Here is a 21,457-nt window from a genome sequence, read left to right on the forward strand (position 1 = left end):
ACAAAAGAAAGCCCAATTTTTAAATTAAAAAACTTATATAGAGTTTAAAAAGCCAATGGTCCTTAAAAATTTGAAAACACAACTCAGATGGACAGTGTCACCATTGCCAATGACACTATCCAATATCAAGAGTGAACCCATGATAAAAATATGTCTAAAATGGTGCAGTTGCTCATGGTCATAATGACTGCTCAACAATAAAACGTGGGTTATTGCGACTTGACATGACACTGATGCATAGCCTAGCCAGGAGAACTTCCTCTTTTTCATCCCTATGAAAGCAAGATGGTCAAAGAGCAATATAAGGTTTGATTTAAAAAAGCTTATCATGTTGCTCAAGTTGACTTCGAACTGTCATGGAGATAAGCTTTTAATACAAGACTGTAGTCGAATGCATGGGACAGGCATGACCATGACAGCACAAGAGCAGTCAGACTTAATTGCAATGTCAACGAGCTCATTCCTGCAAATACCAATGTGGCCTAGTATCTAGAAAGCTAGAAAGTAGTAGATGATAGAAAGAAATGGGCCAGTTGAGAGCTAAGCAAGTCAGTATAAATAACACACTTCATGTAGTGTATAATCTCTGTGTGATCTAAGCAAGAGAAATGTCATACAATTTGGTAGTGAATACAGAAACTGGAGATTCTGTATTCAACCACTGAACCAGAATAAACCATGGCAAAGTGAATAGAGTCACATGATTTCAATACATCTGTATAAATGTGAATGGAAGGATGGTTCAAAAGATGTTTTGCAAATTAGGAGTATCTGCTTTCTTCAGATGACTCAAAGAAAGGTCACATTTGAAAACGGTAATAAGTCATGGTAGGATGGGCTGATCAGTGGATACACTAACATTATTCAAGGACAGACCCAATTTATCCAATTACACTTGGATATGAAGGCCAAAAGGAACAATGGCAGACCATTTATACTGAAAAAGCATGGCCTACTGAGGTAGAAAAGTGCAACCACACATAGGATGCTGTGGTAAGGATCAAAGTTTTGAAGCATACAGTAATGTTAGTTGCAAACAGCAGAGGCATAGAGGAGGTTAACGAGATTGTGTACAAACTCCAGACTGGCGAAGTACAGAATGCTGCTGTGCAGAGCCAAAGCCCCTGATGGTAACCAGGGTCCAATATCTTCAAGGCTGAGGTCCTGGCAGAGCCACAGACGAAAGACCCATAGTACAGTTTTGATCAAATGAGGGTACAATAGATTTTTAGCATAGAACATCAATCTACTCCCCAAAAAGTGGAAAAGATGACATGGAGAATGTTTATTGCTTTTTTACACTTGACTCGTAGCTGGTTAATGTGTGGAATAAAGGTCAGCTTACTGTCAAAGGTAAACCCCAAGAACTTGGCCTCAGGGACTACAGGAAGCACAACCTCTCCAACACAGAACTCGGGTTGAGCGTAAATACTCCATTGGCAACAGAAATGCATGCAAACTGGTTTAGAGCATGAAAAAGGTAAAACTGTTTGCTGTGGACCACTTCAGTAAATGATTGAAAGCTGTCTATAGCTACCATTCAATAAACCTCATGCTCAACAACTGACAAGAGATGTGGAAGTTGTCAGCACAGGGACAGTTTGCAACCATAGGAGGGAGTTGTCCACTGATGGCATTACTCTTTATAATGAAAAGTGCGACACTCAAGACACAGCCCTGAGATACTTCAAGTTCCTGTGGGAAAAAATGGGAAAGTGTTGAACACACACGGATTTGAAATCATCAGTCCATTAAAAACTGTTTAATAAAAATAGGCAAATAGCCATGCAACCCATTTGAGTGAAAGTCTTGCAGGATACCATACCTCTATGTAGTATCACAAGCTTCCTCAAGGTCAAAAATACAGAAACAAGATGTTGCTCGAGAAAGGCTTCCCTGATTGATGCTTAAAGTCAAACCAGGTGGTCTACAGTGGAGTGCTATCATCAAACCCACACTGGATGGGCAAGAGGAGGTTACTTGATTTGAGGAACCAAACAAGACAAGCATCAACTATCCTCTCCAAGATCTTACAGAGACAGCTTGTTAATGCAATTGGACAGTGGTTTGAAGGAATCTTAAGATACTTCCCAGGCTTAAGAAAAAAGTGGAGGACAATAGCAGGGTGCCAAGCATCAGAAAAAATATTCTCCTACCAGATCTGGTCAAAAACAACTAGAAGAATAGCAAGAGAGGAATGACATCAAGCAGTATCTCGTAGTGAATATCATCAAATCCAACTGATGTACTGCTGGACCAATGAAGAGCAAACTTGAGTTTCACCAGTGTAAAAAGTGAATATAGACATAGAGACAATCAGCATAAAAGTAAAGATCCAATCACTTTGCCTGTGTCTTGATGGCTAAGAAGGTGAGAGAAGAAGCAGAAGTGTTAGATATATGAGAAAAGCTTTCACCAAAAGTATCAGTGAAGTTCTAGACACTAGCAACTTCCTGGCTATCAGAGAGCAAAATTGAAAGGGGGCAGAAGTATACTCTCCACTGACCTTTCAAATCTTGTCCAATATGACTTTGGAACTAGAGGTAGAAGAGATGACAGATGCGTATTTAGCCTAAGATACCTTCTAGCTTTCACACCTGATCTGTTGAGCATGTTCACGGGCCCACTGAAAAGCAATGTGATTTGAAAGTATGGAATACCTACAAAAGGTATCCCAGGTCTGTCTTTAAGCCTTTTTGTGCCATGTGGCAGGCAGGATTCCACCACGGATGAGGAAACTGTGGAAAGTATGTTGATGTTTTAAGAATACACTGAGCAGCTGTACAATACAGTGAGTCACTGCTGCCACTCAGTCATCTATTGACACCTTAGAGATATGTTCTGAGAGAGCAGTCAAAGAGGGTCAGTTAGCCTGGTCCAACTTACATCAAGGTATGTGGGTCAGGTGGCATTGGCCATGGCTAGTCTCTCTCAAAATTATAGGGAAGTGATCACTGCCACATGGGTTACTGTCAACCCTTCAAGAAAAAAAAGAGAAAAGTAAAGGGGAGAAGATAGAGAGATCAACAGGAGTAAAACACTGACTAGGTGCATGGAAATATGTAGAAGAACCAGTATTGAAAAGAGAAAGGTTGTGATCAGAGAGCATATGCTCTATCTAATGAACCCTCCCATCAATATTAACTCCCCCCCCCAGAGGAGATTATGTCCATTAAAATCCCCCAGGACTAAAAAGGGAGATGGTAACTGCTTAATTAGGGCATCAATGTGTTATTGATCATAAGCCTCTTCAGGAGCCAGTTAGAGAGATCAAAACAGTGATGTATGACCCAAGGAAACACAGATGGCTACAGCTTCTGTATCAAGTGGCAAAGATCGACCAGTAGTGTCACCCCTCTATACACCTTTCCATCAAATAGCCTGTCATTTCTGTACAAAGAAAACTGCTGAAGGATGGTAGACAAAATCTCGAAACTAAAAATAAAGTGAATTTATTAAAGTAAAATATGTGCATGTTTCCCCCAATGCTGATTTATAAGATTCCCACAAACTTTTAGAGATCAGAAGGCCAAAGATGTTGCCACATGATGTAAATGTTACTTTAATTATTAGCTCTAAAACATACCTCCAAAATATTACTTTTCTGTTCCTCATTTTCATTTTGTTCTTTTAAAGTTTCTTCAAATGCCATCTTTGTATTGTCAGACAAGCACAGAATATGTTCTTATGCATTCTTGTGTCAATTTTTTTGTCAGATGTCTCCAGTGTCTCATGTCACTGACTCAAACATCATTAAAAACAACAACTTATGGCTGTTGAAAAACCAGCATGGTTTGCAATACTTACTATTTGTCAATGGTGAATAACACAACCATGTTCTAGGTAATGCTATCCCCTATTTCAATATTTTTAGAAAACAAAACTTCTAAAAAATACCAATTATCCTGATTCATATTCCTGGAAAATAGTCCTTTGGATCTACAAAATCTCTTTGATATAATTAAAAGTTTTAACACACTGTTTTTGGTATTTAATAGAAACTGTCCTCATACAATACTGAGACCATTTGTGGTATTTTACTTATTTCTTTCTGAGTTTCTACATGATTTTTTATTTAAACATGTTTAAATCAGTTGTAACACTTGATTTTTTGTTGTAACTTTTAAACAGGTAACTTGAAGTTAAAATTTTTCTCACACTGACAATGTATTTCCAATAGGTACTTGTCTCCTTTCACAGAGCTATTTCAATGTTTGTCCACCCTCTAAACAATGCTAGCAAATATTTGCAATAAGTGCATCACTCTACACATCCCATCAATTTCTTGCCATTTCTGAACATGTATAATCTTGTAAATACTCTCCACCAATAATACTGCACCACTTATACTGATGCAACTAGCTTCCTTTGCTATTCCCACCCAAATACTTACTTTTGAGAAGTGGCAGGATCCAAAAAGAGAACACTAAGTGAGGGGGAAGGGTGGAAAGTGTATGACCCAACAGAAATGCATTTTCAGTGTTAGAAAAATTTGAACTTCTGATATGGTTTTACCTCTTCTTACAGAAAGCTAGAATCCTAAAATGCAAAGGTGGAAGGACTGATGCTGGTACACAAATATCAAACCAAATGAAAAGCTACCACCTAGAATGAGTAAGTGTGTTCAGAGATGAAAAGCAAGAAGCACACACATGAGGTACTGCACTACTTCTGTAACAGTTGTGCCCTTCGCCCAGGAAGTAAGGAAATTAATGTGAAATTGCCATAAAAGGAAGTTACTTCATTTATTAAATTCCAATAAGCAATTCAGAAGAATAGAAAATGAAAAAAGGTAGAGAAAGGCAAAAGCAGGTGAAGCTTAGAGAAATAGAAGGTAGCCAACAAGGCCATCCAACAGCTATATACAGCCAAAGTGAACAAGCCTCTGTCAAACAACCATGTAAAGAATAGGGAAAGATAAAGAACAGAGGTGTGGAAAGAAACCATAGAGTTGAAAACAAGATCTGAAAGTATACCATTATCTGTGGTAAATGTACATGGTAGAAGATATGTGGATCAGAAAAGGAAAGATTCAACACATGGAGTCAGACTTTGGGCTAAGAGAATGGACTTTACAAAAGTCAGGTATGAAAACAGAGTGGTGGTATCTGTGGAACAAGGGACCATTTCAAGAGGAGAATTTTGATTGATCATGAATCAAATATTAACTTGGAGTTGAGATAAGGACCCCAAACATCCAAACTCAGTATGTGAACAGATTTAATCCAGATGAGGTAGAGTAAGCAGCACCCATGCTGGCATCTGGGCTTTGTCTAAATACCAATGGAGCTCATATGATTAAACCCATGGGAATGAGTTTCCAGGAAGACTAAATCCCCAAAGAGATAGAAATCTCAAGCTGTAAGAAAAAGTGAAGAATGTGTGAACAGCTTGCTCCAAACCTGAAAACAGAGAGGAGAACACTGGGTGGGAAAGAAAAACCTTTCCCATTTACAACAGGAATCCCACCTGTTCTGTATCCTGTAGGAATAGAAGAGTGTGGTCTCTGGATTGGGAATAGAAGGAAGCAGGCAAAAGCCAGTAATTTATAGAAGGAAGAGTGCAAAGACTTATAGATTGAATATGTTTGTACTCCCTAACAAAACATATGATGAGTCAAGATTAATCTGAAAGGTAGGGCCCTGAACTTGAAACTGATTAATAAATAACTATTGATAAAGTGGATACTGAGGGGGAAGAACTCTGAATTGTAGATTATGAGGAGAAAATGAGGTTTCTAGAATCATGAACATAAGAAAAGGAGCCAAAGGCAAACTCAGCCCTACGAATGGGAAAGAAATGAATATGTCCGAGATATAAAGCAAAAATTAAGTCCTACACTAATGAAAATTAGTGTTAAGGCACACACTTAACACTTACAAAAAATATATTCAGAGAGAACAATGAATTAGATATTATAAGCAGTGATGATGTGTGACATACAAACTATTGAAATATATCCAGTTAAAGAAAGGACTGATACAGATCAAATAAACAATTAAATTTATTTAGTCCAAAGTATGTAATAACAACAAATATGCTAACAGTTCAAAAGTACCTACAAAACACACTAATAATCAATATCTTAGTTACCAGTCATCAAAAATTAACCTAGATGACAAAGGACACACAATAAAGTTCTACACTTATGAAAATTAGAATAAGGCATGTAATTAACAATGATGAAAAAAATATTGAAATATTACAATGAAGTATATGTTACTAGGGGTAATGTTATGTAAGGTACAAACTATCTGAAGATACCTAGTTAACAAAGTACTTATAAATATATGAAACAAATATTCAAATATATCTAGTCCAGAAAGCATGTAATAACAAATATGTGAACCAACAAAACTTATCCAATCATCAATCATTAATAATCAATATCTAACTTACTATTCTTCTGAAATAACCTAGACAACAAATGATATAATTAAGTCCTACAGTGATGGAAATGGAGCTGAAAAGGTACACAGTTAACAATGACAAAAAATACCTCAAATAGAACAATAAATTAGATGTTGCTAATACTTATGATATGTAACAGACACAGAATTTAATCTTACCTAGAGAAAATACTTATTAATAATGAACTAAACAAATCAATGAAATCTGACGAGTCTATAAAGTCCATAATACAAATGAACATGCAAAACAATTACAATATATACAAAGCAATAATCAATAAGTAACTTACAATTCACCCAAATTAACTTAGACAACAAAGAACATAGAAACATGTAACTTTCAAAAGTCCAAGCAATGATGATGTGAAATAGATAAGTTCTCTCATTCATAAATAAGGGCAAAGCCACACACAGGGCATCTGAATCAAGGGTATGACAAACATATCAACCTGATATGAAGTGTACTTGTTGAAAAACTTATTACAAATTCCCTGGCAGAACTGAAACCAACAGGATAAGTGGAGAAGAAGAACAATTCTCCACCAAAGTGAATGACATCATAGTATGGAAACTGGAGGAAAATGGCAGAAAAAAAAAAAAAAAGAAGTGTCTAAAGTGTTTACTCACTGATTGTATCCTTCCTCAGAAATAATCACTTTGAAAAGAACATGAAATCATTAGCTGACTGTATGAACCAAACTCCTTGTGAATTAAGGTCTGTATCTGCTATGCAGATAAAGTCAAACCAAATTTCTGAGAATTCATACCAGAAGCAATTTTATACTGTAACAAGAAACTGTTATTGATATATTGATTGTAAGTTGATACTAAAATCTCTTGTAAATTAGTAATAAGATATAAAAGCAAAAACAATTGTTGAAACAAATGAATGCAGACAATAAATTAACTGTTGAAAAAAATTGAAATAGCTCATTTGTAAACAATAGCCATGTGCAAAAAAACACAACTAAACAATGCTGTACCAGTCAAAAATTCAGAATTAGGTAAGAATAGCAGAAGGAGCTAAGAGTGCCAGTATAGGTGGCACAACAATATTGATAGAGAGTAATCTAATATATGTACATATTCAGAGATGATGAGAAATTGATGGGTTATATATAGGCTGCTGCACTGATTGCAGAAAAACGTTTAGAAATGCTTAAGAGGGCAGATAAACATCGAGATAGCTTTATGCAAGAAATACAAGACCACAAACATCCTGCTTTTTCACTTTCATCTATTTAGCACTAATACGTTTTTGCAAAATGCAAAGCCAAGTAGTGGTATTGTATGAAACGCATCTCAAACACAAATAACATGACTGTCTCTGATATATAATTATTTTCTGCATGTCTCATCTCATTATCCTTAATTGTTGGGTTAGGGAGGTATAATATGATCCCTAAGCATCTAAAGAAATAACTACCTGGTGATGATATTATTCAAACACTTGATAATGACAACATGAACTACTGGTGGCATGATTGCTGTACCTACAAATTAACCTATAGATTTACAAATAAGTTTGTATCTTCTCCTGTTATAATTTTGATGTAACAAAACCATTGTTACATGTTAAAGAAAAATAATTACATTCTTGAATAAAATGATCAGCTTATTATTGTATGGGCCCATATTACAGTGAACTTAGTTACAAGACAACCAGTTACTTACATAAATAGTTCATTTATTTTCACGAAACATTCCATTTACCAAATAGTTTGCTGTCAGTAAATGTTTTGTAGTCTAAACTTGTTATTAGATAGGTGCAATCATATTCACTGGTCATAACTAGTCACAGTTTGTAATTAAAAAGTTATAACTTGTTTCTATGCACTTAATGTAGAGCAGGAATTGTTTTGTTTTAGTTATGCATGAGTTTGATTACAGGAAATCCTATTAAAAACAATTTTCATCTATTGTAGAAATACATTTTTTTGTGGAGTCAACAAATTTCCATGCATTTTTGAGTGATACAACAGATTTTTAAAATTCTAGATTGAAAACACATTTGGTGGAGACCAAGTACAGAGTTATGCTCCAGTTTGAACAGTTGGGTTAGGGAATGAGTAATTTTGTGAACTTTATCATGAATTATCTTATATATTAAAAAAATATAGGATAAAGTTTGTGCTGAAAATGTAATGGTAATTTTAGTAATTAATTTCAGTTTGAAAATTAATGTTTAGTTTTTTCAGTAGACATTAAAATATAGTTATGTATTTATAATACATAACATTGATTTATTGATCGTGGCAATACAATGTGCCCCCAAAGGGCTAGAGGCTCAATTCCTTTACACCATTTGCATACCTGGTAGTTTTGCCACTGATGAGTAATCAATAACAATTTACTTAAAAAACTGTACAAACAACACGATAAAAAAAAAAAGTGGTCACCACTTCTTGTGGTCCAAACTCCAAGTAGAAAGGTTCAAACAAAATATAAGTATAGAGGTTTCCTGGGAAGAATAAAAAGGAGTATGAGAACCATTTGCAGAAAAAAACCCAAAACAGCCCCACCTGGAAGTAAGTAATAAAATATGTCTTTGAGGGAATACTGAAGAACAAACAAGCTGCAAAGGATTTAATAAGGAGAAGCTGGGCAACTGAGCACCAAACTTTAATCCTATTGATGACAATGTTTAGGAACTGAAAGGTAACATAAGGATAAAAACAACTTCAAATACCCTGCAAACACTGAGACCAATTGATATATGACTTTATGGCACTAATGACAGCTGAGAATATTTCTGTGACAAGTAAATAAACCATGATCATGAAAGAGGTACATAAACAAAAATAAATCAGGCAAATCTCTAGTTACTAATACGTTGGAGAAATACAAGGAACCAAATCCTGCAGGAAACAACTCTAAAAGATAAGACTAGTATGTTGATAGGGATAAAGACCTACAAGAATATGACAACAGTCAAGCAAGATTCACTAATAAATGGCCACATAACAGTCAACCATAAAGCTGTGGAAGACAAAATGCCATTATGGAAGAAGCACTAAAACATAATGAAACAAGGAAAAGTGGGAACCACAGTTAACCAGGCAAGCCTGTGGTGGTGATAAGAAGTGGATACTGTGGTCAACTGATCTGAAACAATACCTACAAATAAACAATAAAGAATGCATTAGGCATAAAGAAAAACAACCAAAAACAAATCCTTCCCAGATGGGAGTAAAGCTTTCATATTTAGATAAACTAGACCCAGAAACCAGAAAGCATTAAAAGATGATGCACTGTTACCTTAAATGCATCAAACACAGAATGACAAAACCACTAGCACAACCAGTGAAATTCCAGTTCAAAAAAATAAATGCTGTGAGAGAATGGGACATATGAGAAGACTACAGACCCTAAAAGTAGCAGTCCATCTACACATTACCCTAATTCTGGAAAGAGGCATTTGTAAAAAAGATCCAAATATGTTGGAGAGGGAAGAAGAACAAGCCAAGCCTACAATGGAAAACTTATGAATAAACTGCACTGGAAGGTAATCAATAGTAGCAGAAAGAAACTCCAATACATGATTTCTTAAAATAGAATCCATAAAGAGACAAGATTTTACTGATGGTATCTTAAACAAGCATGATCCATGAGAATTGTCACATAAAGAAAAGCCATAATTTTCAAATGAGAGAAAATGTGTTTGGAAGATGGATAAGTATGTACAACTGAGGTCTAAGAGATTGTAGAGTCAAAGATAACTGGTGAAGAGTTCATGATAGTGCTTTAATACAAAATATCAATTATGGACAAACCTTGGGACAGAACATGTTTAAAATGGTGCAGTCTTTGAGAGTCACAACAACGGCAAGCCAGTGAAATGTGGGTTATTGTGACCTGAGTGTTACACAAACCACACACTAGTGAATCAGTTCCAGATAAAAGAAAACAATGAGTTAAAAAACTGTGACCAATGTATAGTCCAGTTAGAACAACTTCCTCTTTCTGATCCTTATGGAAGCAAGATGGCCAAAGTCCAATACAGGGTTTTATTTGGGAAAGCTTGTTTTCACATTGCTCACTCAAGTCAACTGCCAGCTGGCACAGAGCCAAGCCTTGAATATTGAACCATAGTCCATGTATGGAACAGGCACAGCAGTGATAGTGCCAGAGCAGAGAGATTTATCTGCCATGTCAGTGAGCTCGTTCATGCAAATAACAACGTGGCCCAGTATCCAGAAAAACTGGATAGAGAAATAAGCCAGTTGGTTTTGAATATCGGTGAGAAAAGGGTGTGAACTAACATGAAGAGATTCCAAGGCCAGTAGAGAACTGAGAAAGTAAGTATAAATAGTGCAGTTTGAGTACTGCTTAGCTTCTATGTAATCCAGGGCAAGAGAAATGGCATATAGTTCAGCAGTGAACACAGAAGCTGTAGAGGGGACTCTGCATGCAACCACCGAACCACAACAAACCATGATAGAGCACACACAGTCACCTAATTTTCAACCATCTGTATAAATAGGTGTATTTTCTTATAGCAAAGCCACATCGAGCTATCTGCTGAGCCCCCCCGAGGGAAATCAAACCCCTGATTTTAGCTTTGTAAATCCGAAGACATACCGCTGTACTAGCGGGGTGCAGTCTCAATAGGAATGGAAGGATAGTTTGAAAGATGTTCAGCAAATAACAAACAGTATTTCAAATCAGGAGTGTCTGCTTTTCTCAGATGATTTAAAGATAGGTCACATTTAGAGATGTAAAGAGCCACAGTGGGATGGGCTGATCAGTGGACACAGCAATGTTGTCCAAGGACAGATCCAATTAATTCAACTGTGCCTGGATTTGAAGGGCAAAAGGAGCAATGGCAGATCATCTGTTCTGAAAAATCACGGCCCACCAAGGAAGGAAAACAACCCCAGGTGGGATTGCTCTGGTAAAGAACAAAGTTTCAAAGCATGTAGTAAAGACAGTTGCAAATGGAAGAAGTGCAAAGAAGGTGCATGACACTCTAGGTATAAATGGGGTCCAGCAGCACACAGCCTGCCATTGCTGTACAAAGAAAACTGCTGAAAGGTGACTATCAGCAGGTTTCAGAAAGGTTTCCTGTCAGGAAAGACATACAGGATGGTAAGAAGCAATCAGTGCTTTGATGTCATCCAGATTAGAATGTAAACCTCAACAGTTCCATTGTATCTAGGTGGCCATTTTTATTTATATGTAGGCAAATTGGGTGGAGAACCCTTCTGTTTATGACCACATCTTTTTTCTTTACTGTCTTTATTCAAGGCATGTCTATTGACCTCCATGGATCCTGTCCTGGGTCAACTGGGCAGGTTTTTGGTGCTGGAAGAAGATTCCAAAGACCGAGGACATGAATGAATAATCATTTTGCATCTTGAGATGGGAGAAGAAGATTTATCCGAGGTAGTGCCTGTACCCGGAACCAAAGGAAGTGGATCTTGGGATTTGCTGGAATGTATATAAGGGACAGAGATGGGTGTTGAAGTTGATTTAACTGTTTTTAACCATTGAGGTCAAAAGACTTTTCATTTGTTTTGAGAACAATTCTTTTGGAGGCACAGAGAGATCCATCTGCATTCCCACTGTAGTAGTGGAATGAAGTGCATCAGCGTATGTCCGAGATGAAGTGGTGGACAGCAACTTTCTAGCCTCAGGATAAGTAACATTATGAATTGTTTTCAAATGCTGCACCTCTTTTTCCTCCAACCATTTAGGGCAAGAATGAAAGTTGGATGGGTATGAGCCATTGTAATTGATGCAATGAGGGTCCATTTCACACTCATAGACATCGTAGTCCTTGCCACTGCAATGAGCACACATCAAGGAACTACAACATGATGTCTTTGTGTGACCGAAAAGCTGACACTGGAAACATTGAAGAGGGTTTAGAATGTATGGCCCTACTCTGAAATTAAGATAACCTGCCTTGATGGTGGCAGGTTGACGTGGTGAAGTAAATGTTAGAATGAGGACATTGGTTAGCATCGCAATTTCATCTTTGCAAGTAAAGATACGCCTCACCGCAGAAACTCCTTGGGTGAAGAAACCAGCGAGAATCTCCAACTCGGGGATGTTCTTCAAATCCCTCTCAACAATAACTCTTCATGATGAATTCAAAGTAGTATGAGGTGTAACCTCAATAGGTATATCCCCAATTGCCTTTGAATGCAAGAGGAGTTCACTGTGTTGAGATGTGGATGTTTCCACCAATATGTAAACAGAGTAAAGCTTCTTTACTGACGTTGGAGAGCCAGCAAGTCCCTCTGGTCCATTCTGAATGAAAAAGGGAGACATATTCCCTAAAGAGAATTTAGTATGAGAAAGAGTTACAACAGGTGTTACAGATTTTGAAGATTGCTGCTCAATCTTCAAGACATGGTTGTTCACCTATGGAATTTTTCATTATTTTATTTTAGTTTTAATTTGGAGGATCCATAATAATAAAAAAAGGAATATTTCAGTTCCCACTGATCCCACCCACTATGGAGCCCTACAAGAGACACACATTACAATGCCAAACAAGGACACTGCAGTATCTTCAGGGTTTTTGTGAGCACTACATCCAAACAGCAGCATCTTAAAAAATGTCCACAACACCTGTTGAGATCATCCAACACTGGTAGTTGGTTGACTCTTGCCCAAGTGGACTAGCTGATTGAACCAAGGGGGGACCACACCAAAGTTGCCTGTCTACATGAATTTAAGGTCAAAAATGGTGTGTTAGGGATAGACCCCTCAACCAACATGATCCTCTCCTTCCCTTCACGGATCATCACACACAGCAAACACATGGGTGGATGTTTAGATCCAAAAAGAGGTAAACTGACATAACAGAACCTTCTCTGAGAGGTTCCCTCACTGAGCAGAGCTGGAACTGAATGTCTTGTTAGTACACACAACTGAAAACAAACTTCACATAGCCAAAGAATACAGTGATATTTACTGAGATATGTTTCACTCACAACAAGGTATACAACAGCTCATTCACTATGGCACCAAAATTCTGGTGGACCTAAGACACTTAACACTGCAGCCACATAACAGAAATATATGTAATTAAAAAGCTTATGGATTTAAACATATGTGGATGTACGAAATGGTCAGGAATAATACTGGTGAATGTATTGACTTCCACTTCACATGTAACAATATTAATAATGCTACATATTTTCATGACTTTATCCTATGATTCTTCCTGCATCCACACGATGATAAAATTGGCTCCCACTTCAGCCTAATGGATGATAATGCCTGCTTGACCTACCATATTAAATTGTTTCTTACATTAATTGAAGATGAAGGAGAGTGGTTGATGGGAAGCAACCTGTCTGCTCATTGGACTTTGGAATCATTCAACAAAATATGGCTGTCTCAAATATGAATCCCATTTGTGTTTGGAAACAGACACATAAATATCCATGGTGTTCTAACTTTTAATTAAGATCATTACTCATAATGAAGTAAAATGTAACAAACTATAAAAATGTAAAGTTACCTCTGCCATATGTTTGTTTACAAACTTAGAATGAAAAATTAACAAATTACAGTTCAGATCATATTTAGACTCAGATGCCTGATTTGTATAAAGATGAGAGGAATGACATTAGGTGCTTATATGGATTTTGCTTTGCCATAACTAAATTATAATACTGCCCTTTATATTTGTTTTATTTTGTGAAAATAATTACTGAACTATTATATAATTTCATTTACAGAGATGCCAACTATTTCAAATGACTGAGTGTAATGATTGTAGACAGAGCTCTTTCACAGTTTTAGTCCTTTTAGATTTGCCAGAAACAAGACAATCTGGTGAACGAGGCCTCTTTTTTTCTATCTTGTGAGCAATCGCATTGATGTTTCTATGCTGCTTAGAAAATGAGAAATACCCATCTATGCAAGCGCTGATGACGTAACTGTGGATTCCCCCCACATACCCATTATGGAGAAGTACTGCACTCAAAGTATTGGTAGGTGTCGAAGATACAAATATTTTTTATTATTTCAAACATGTCTTTTATTTATTACCAAAATTTATTTGTATCTCACTAGAAATTTTCTTTTCACCCCTTTCAAACCCTGGGGAACAATTTATCACTTTATTGTATAGGTCTATATAATATATAATAATTCAGAAGTTGCTATAAGTCAAGTCATAATATTTGTCTGTATGACCATATAGTAGTAATGTATATACCAAAATCTTAATGATTACGCTCAAATCGTAATGGTTGGCATCTCTGCATTTAGTGAAATGCTTTCTTTTAAAATTTTGCAGGACTCCAATAAAAAGAATATATTGGATTACTTTTGGTGCTAGGTCCAGATTAAATTTTCTTCGCTGAGTACATAGTTCTTCCAAGGTCCATTCCTTCTTATCATGTTTCGAAGGTTCCAAGTTCAAGTCATGACATGCTTCAGCAGATTCCTCACTTCTAGTACTATTACTTTGATATTCAAGAACATCATTTACAGTTTCTTCTCTTTCTCCAACATTCTGAATCAAGGTGTTATTAGTAGATGTATTGGACCCAAACAATGCTTCTTCCGAACTCTGTCCTAAATCAGGTGATACTGTATCTTCTTGTTGATGTTCCCTTGTTACATGTTCTCCATTTCCTTCTTGATTACTAACATCATTAGTTCTACTTGTAGAAGCTCCTGAGAAAGTTACTCTTCTTCTCTCAGATTCAAGACTGTGAGTAATGCCAGAATGTTCAGTTTCACCCAACGCTTCTGATACTTGTTCATCATCTGTTGGAGAAAAACCATCTCCATACAAAGCAGCATGAAGAGATATTTCGGTGTTGTCAGAGTTCTCATTACCAGAAGGGATAACATTAGTTTTCTCTGAATCATCTTGTGAAAATACTTTTTCTTCTTGTACATTTTTAGCAGATACTGATTCCCTAAATATATGAAGTAAATCAAATTAATTCTTTTGGCTACAAAAGGACCTTAAATATCCTCTGAAGTATAATAACCTTTGAAATGTTTAGAATGAAATGCAAAATATAGTAAGTTAGAAATAATGTTAAGTTAATAATTACTCACTGTGCAAGTTTATCTTGCATTATTTTTCAATACTTGTAATGCATACACTGGTGAATACAAGACAGTGACAAAATTATAATAAATACAATTAATTATCAGAAAAAATTATTTTACTGAAAAAATTCAGATATGTATTTAGTAAATGATTAAAAATTATTCAGATGCAGTCTACAAACTGCACAATGAGCAAACATTTTTATTCTTCATGATAATAGGTAGGAAACAACAATTTATAAGCATAAGGAAAAGTTTTATTGATGGTAGAACTTACTACTTGTTTCAATAGAATATTGGTCTGTCTTCTTCAGGTATGATCAATACTAAGCAGTGCAAGGTTTATATACTGTTGTTGGTCCAATGGGGACTAAATATGACAGAAGTGGTGTCAGCAGGTGACAGACAGGTACAAGTCAAGACTAGTTAAGTACACGAATGTTGAATAGCCCTTGTTAAAAATGGCTGATGTTGCAGGGGTTATTGTCATGGTTTAGTGAGAGGTTATGTGCTTCGATGATTTCCATAGTTTCTAAACAAATTCATACACACCAAGAAACCATAAATTTGGTCAAGATAAGTATATAGCAACATGGGAAAGAGACACTAGTCAATTTCATTGAATTCTGAAACTCACTGAAATCCAATGTCATAAATTTTACATGATATAGTACTTAACAGTTGTATCCACTTTTTAGATGTGAACGTAAAGAGACAAAATAACAAAGTTACCACCAGTATGTACAGGAAACCCCATTTCATCACTGTGAAACAGCAAACTTAGCCCAGTACATGGCCTTTCTCTTCCTATACTTAGCCATTTTCACACTTGTTTACCATTTAGAAGTTTAGGTTGATCAAGTCCTTTGTGATGCACTGACTGGTAATTTGTCACCAGCAAACACTTGCATATGGATAATGACCTTTGTACATGTTGGTTTTGTGGTTCACAGAGGACCACTTTTTGTAAACCTGCTATGTCAAACCACAACTGTAGAAAATATTTCAAAAACATTTACTTTGTGTAAAATTAAATATATGCTTGAAACATGTGAAAAGTAGGTTCTAAAGAACATAAAAATATATTTAAGTAAATAAAATGCACAATCTGACAAATTAAAAGAAACATATCTTTTGATGTAAGAAAAGTTATGTCAGAAATATAATAAACTGGGTAATTAGCTAATAGTAACAATTTTAGAAAGATAAGTACAATATTTCAGTTTAAAATATTTGTTTCAATATGAGATATGTATGTATTGCAGATATTGTTAAATATTTCAGATATTAATCTTAAATTGTGTTTGCTGCTTCTTCTATATTAGTAAAACAACTTTTGTCAACTTCAAATTTAAACTGAGAAGTTAAAGCTTGAACATGAAGTACCTGTTTAGTTCAAGTGGAATGACTATTCAACAAGACAATGAAAAATAATGAAAGCAGCTACAATTAACCAAGTTAACTGCTAGGTTAAAAGTTAACCTGTGATAACTAAAGGTCATACCTGTATACAGTTATCTGACCTCCATAAAAATGAGAAGTTCATGGATTTAACATGTAGAAGGAAAACTTCAATGATTTTTTGCAAATTGACTGAAAGACACAGGATAGTGTTGAAGCTTAAAACCCTTTTTGGTTCTAGTTCAATGTTTATTTGATATTTTGATCATAAAGATTAGTTTTTTGGTTTTTTTTATAATCTATTCAGTCCAAATGCGTTTCTATCAGCAGAAAAAACCAAGTCTTAGCTTGTGGAACAATTACTATTATGAGAATGTGCAGATTGAAAGAGTTATCTTTATAAATTAAAAAGTTTTAATCCTGGAAATACAAGTACAAATGAATCATATCACATTATTATTCAGAAAGCATTAGGAGAAATACTTAATATAATAGCTTTCATTCTTTGACAGATTGTTTAAGCAGAGAATTCATGATGAAATTTAGTGGAATAAATGGCAACTGCTGTATGAGGATAATGTTTTGAAAGTGGTTCACCTTTTCTCTTCAGGTCAGTGTGTACACAACTGTTGTCAGTCTATACTATTCTGATGGATTGTAGAGAGCATATTATGATTGGTTGTTTGTTTTATCTCTGTTTCCGATTGCTGGAAATACTTCCTGTAGATTCAACCAATGGTAACCACAGTTTATTTATTTAGAATTTCACACAAAGCTATATGTGGGCTATCTGTGCTAGCAGTCCCTAATTTAGCAGTGTAAGACTAGATGAAGGCAGCTAGTCATCCCCCCCCCTCTCACATACAGCCAACTCTTTGGCTACTCTTTTACCAACAAATGGTAAGATTGACCATCACATAATAATGCCCCCATAGCTGAAAGGGCAAGCATGTTTGGTGTGAGTGGGTTTCAAACCAGCAACCCTCAGATTGTGAGTCAAGTGCCCTAATCACCTGGCCATACCAGGCTCAATGGCCACAAATTACTCATCTCTAATTTAGAATTACTGTTTAGTAAATATAGTACTGTGTTATTGTAAAATAATTCTTTAATATTTTTGTCTTTAAACATTTTTCTGTGCTAATGATTCCTATTTTTTTCCCAGTTCATTTTGTGTCCAGTTGACATTGTGTGTTCTGCAAAGGCTGAATTTTGTGTTTTCATGAGTATTTTACTCTTGTCGTGAGTCTTCGACCCATTTCTCCAATGTATATTTTGTTGCAGGAACATAGAATTTCATTGACATTTTTATATTTTTTCATTGGATCTTAATGTCTTGTAAGATTACCATTGGATGACACTTGCATTGAATTTCTTGGACATACATCGAATTTTCCAGATTATGTTGAATGACATCTTTGCTATTTGGCCCCAAGATCATGAAAACCTACTAGCCTTCCTAGAACATCTTACTTCTATAGACAAAAGAATCTATTTCAGCATGGAAATAAAGGTACAAAACAGCCTGCCACTTATTAACATACCCATCAGCAAAAGAGAAAAATCATCATAACTGTATATAGAAAAGTCACCCAAACAAATAGATACCTACACTTCCAGTCCTACCATCCAGCCTCTAGAAAATGTGATATAATCCAAGGACTAAACAAAAGAGTGCAAAACATCTATGATAAGACATCCATCAAAACAGAATGCCAAAAGACTGTAGAATGCTTCATTTTCCTCCCTCACCAAAAACTACCTGAATGTCAAAACAGAAAGAAAAGGAAAACAATACCACTATAACTCTCTACCTCACCTACCTGCATTGTTTCAGTGAAATTTTTAAATTTCCTGCATAACTTAATCTGTTTATGCCTTTCAATGCTATTCTATGGTTTTATTACTGTGAAGCTGAAATGTCAAATGCTTCTAAAGATAACTTACTTTTTTAAATATCTGTGTGGGAAATAAAAAAACAAAGCAACTGAAAACCAAAAATATTCAACTCAGATCTTCCTTACATTACTATGTTTTTGAAAACTTTTACAGGCTTTACTACCTTAATCATCTAGTTATCCATACCATACCTCAGGCATGTAATGCAAGAAACATTTTGAATGTTATTGGGATACTGGGGCAGGGGAACTGCTGTTTCTCCTTCTGTTAAATATTCTGCCCATCTCTCATCATTCAATGAAGTAGTTGTTTCATTTGGTGGTACAACCTATGTAAGAAAAATATGTCAATATTAGTAATTTTCATTTTAAACATATATAATATTATTTTCATTTATTTTTCCTTTGGCCTGTTATGGAGATAACAGTTTTAATATATAGTAACATTGTCACATTAAATATTCATATAACATGAGGATGGACAACAGGAAGAAAGGCTGAAAAATCCAGAGACATCAGTTCTCAGCCAGCTCCAAGTTGTTGCCTGTAAGGGAAGAAAATGAGGCAAAGGTACCTGAAGACCAAACATCTTTAATAAATTAGAAGAAAATTTAAAGCCTTAAAATGAAAACTAACATTTCTATTTTGGCATAAATGAACAATCCTTTATTAGATGATTTTACATCTAAACAAAACAAATATTACATTCCAATCATCACCATACAATTATTACTTTATTTGCTTTGTTCTCTTAAACAACACTGATAAACAACAAATTCATTAAAATTAGTCTGTTGCAATGCAAGTAGTGAATCATAGAACATTTTAGGTCTCTATTATTTTTCTTTTACTTAAATTCATTTTTAATTTCTCATGCAAGTGTGCTGTGTTTAATAATATCCTTATAATTGAGATTGATGTAGTCATAGCCTTGCTTGAACCACTGCTCATCAGGCAGAGTTTATATATCAAAGTAGTCACACAAGAGAGATTTGTAATCCCCTAGCCACACTTCTGTACTGCTTTCAAATACTATGTGAGATGCACATATGGTACAGGAGTACACTATAAATTTCTTTCTGTAGTAGTAGATTTATTCTGAATTTATTCTTTGTTCTCAATAAGTGCATGTTCTTACATAACATGTGGTTAAATAGAGGATGATGCACTCTAAATTTTTAAAAGGGGCTTTTCCTTCTACCCCTTGGTTTCATTGAGAAATACAGACTATCTTGCATCAGAGGAAACAGGAGCAATGTATCCAATCCATCTTATTAATGGCATTATACAAGTTAGTTTTGACCAAAAAAGGCTTGGAAAAGCCTCATTCTACATATAATTTATTACAAGCAATGTCATGGATATTTTATGCATGGACTTAAGGTTCTTATATTCATTCAAGAACACTGAAAAATGATATGGTAAGCCTTAAACCAGGCAACTTTCTCAGTAGCTATCAGTGCCACAATAGCAAAGTAATTTAGTTGGCCAAAGTCTCTACTTTATGGTTGTTTCCAGTTTTCCATATAAAGTAAAAGTAGATGGGAAAAAAAATTCAGCTCAGAGAAGTAATAGTCTTAAGCTCCATTTTGATCAGTTTCAAGGTGTTCGAGTGGAACTGTACCTTCACATCCTGTTCTGCATTTATGTGAAATTGAGTTTCTGGATTCTCTTCAATTCTTTAGGAAACTTCATATTTTTTTTACAACCATTTTCTGCCTTGTTATCCATGGTGCTGGAAAGTTATTCATGGTTTGATCAAAGTTCTGCTTACATTTCATCATTTCTCAAGTTTAGAATTTGGTTTTTAGACTGCTAACCATGTTATTAGTACTAAGGTCAAGGTTGGAGGATCACAACACCTTACTGACTTGACTCAATCAGTTGAGTGAGTACAACCAGACACATGATGAATTTGAAACTGGTTACAAACACTGAACTCAAGAACACAAATAACAGGACTGAGTTATAATACCTAATACTAATACATTGCTACCCTACTCCTGTTATCAAAATAATCTTCCTAAATATTTACATATTACATTATTAAATCCCAATAAGATAATTGGCATTGTAAAGTGTAACCACGATAAAGTTCCTATTAGAACAACAAGCAGCTTTTCACAACTTAAATTCTAAATCCAAAACATGTTTATTTTTATGTTGAGACAATTCAGCTCTCATTTTTCAGACTTCAGTCATTCACTGCCAGTTACATCTTAGTGTTTCTCCAGTTATTGTAGTAGTAACTTAATTAAAACTCATGAAAACCAACAAGTAATTTGTCCATACTGTTTACTACTGTGACCTGGAATCTAAAATGGCTCAGGCAAGTTAGGATTGCCAAATCTTTAATTTATAAATGAACATTTGTTCAAAAGAAAAAAACAACAACAGATATTCCAATGGACAGAGAAGCTCATGATCAACAATAAATAAGCTCCCATGATTATGCAAGCACTCATACAGTTTACTGTTTGTTCACTTATTGATGGTTATTTGATAATACTATCAGTAGAAAATTTAATTTTTGTCATGATCAAGAGAAGATACCAACTGTAAAATATTTGAGTTAAATGCTGCTTACAGCAAAAATGAAATTAAACCAGTCAAATTCAGTTATGATGAATTTAAGCATTAAATGAAATATTCTTCACAGCACTATAGCTATCTATGCCCATCAAGTTAGAGTCACTGAAAGAATGAACTTTAAGAGTG

The 21,457-nt window shown here is 35.2% G+C and overlaps 1 protein-coding gene across 1 annotated transcript in view; it reads right to left on the reverse strand.

Moving 5' to 3' along the window:
* The window catches only part of Rep (Rab escort protein), an 84,069-nt gene that overhangs the window by 35,407 nt on the left and 27,205 nt on the right, over window positions 1-21,457 (reverse strand). The window contains exons 4-5 of the mRNA XM_076456017.1: window positions 18,932-19,068; window positions 14,701-15,301 (exon numbers count right to left, since the gene is read on the reverse strand). Coding sequence (XP_076312132.1) covers window positions 14,701-15,301; window positions 18,932-19,068 — 738 coding nt within the window. The remainder of the gene's footprint in view (window positions 1-14,700; window positions 15,302-18,931; window positions 19,069-21,457) is intronic.

The sequence above is a fragment of the Tachypleus tridentatus genome, chromosome 9, assembly GCF_004210375.1.
Source record: "Tachypleus tridentatus isolate NWPU-2018 chromosome 9, ASM421037v1, whole genome shotgun sequence".
Lineage (NCBI taxonomy): Eukaryota > Metazoa > Arthropoda > Merostomata > Xiphosura > Limulidae > Tachypleus > Tachypleus tridentatus.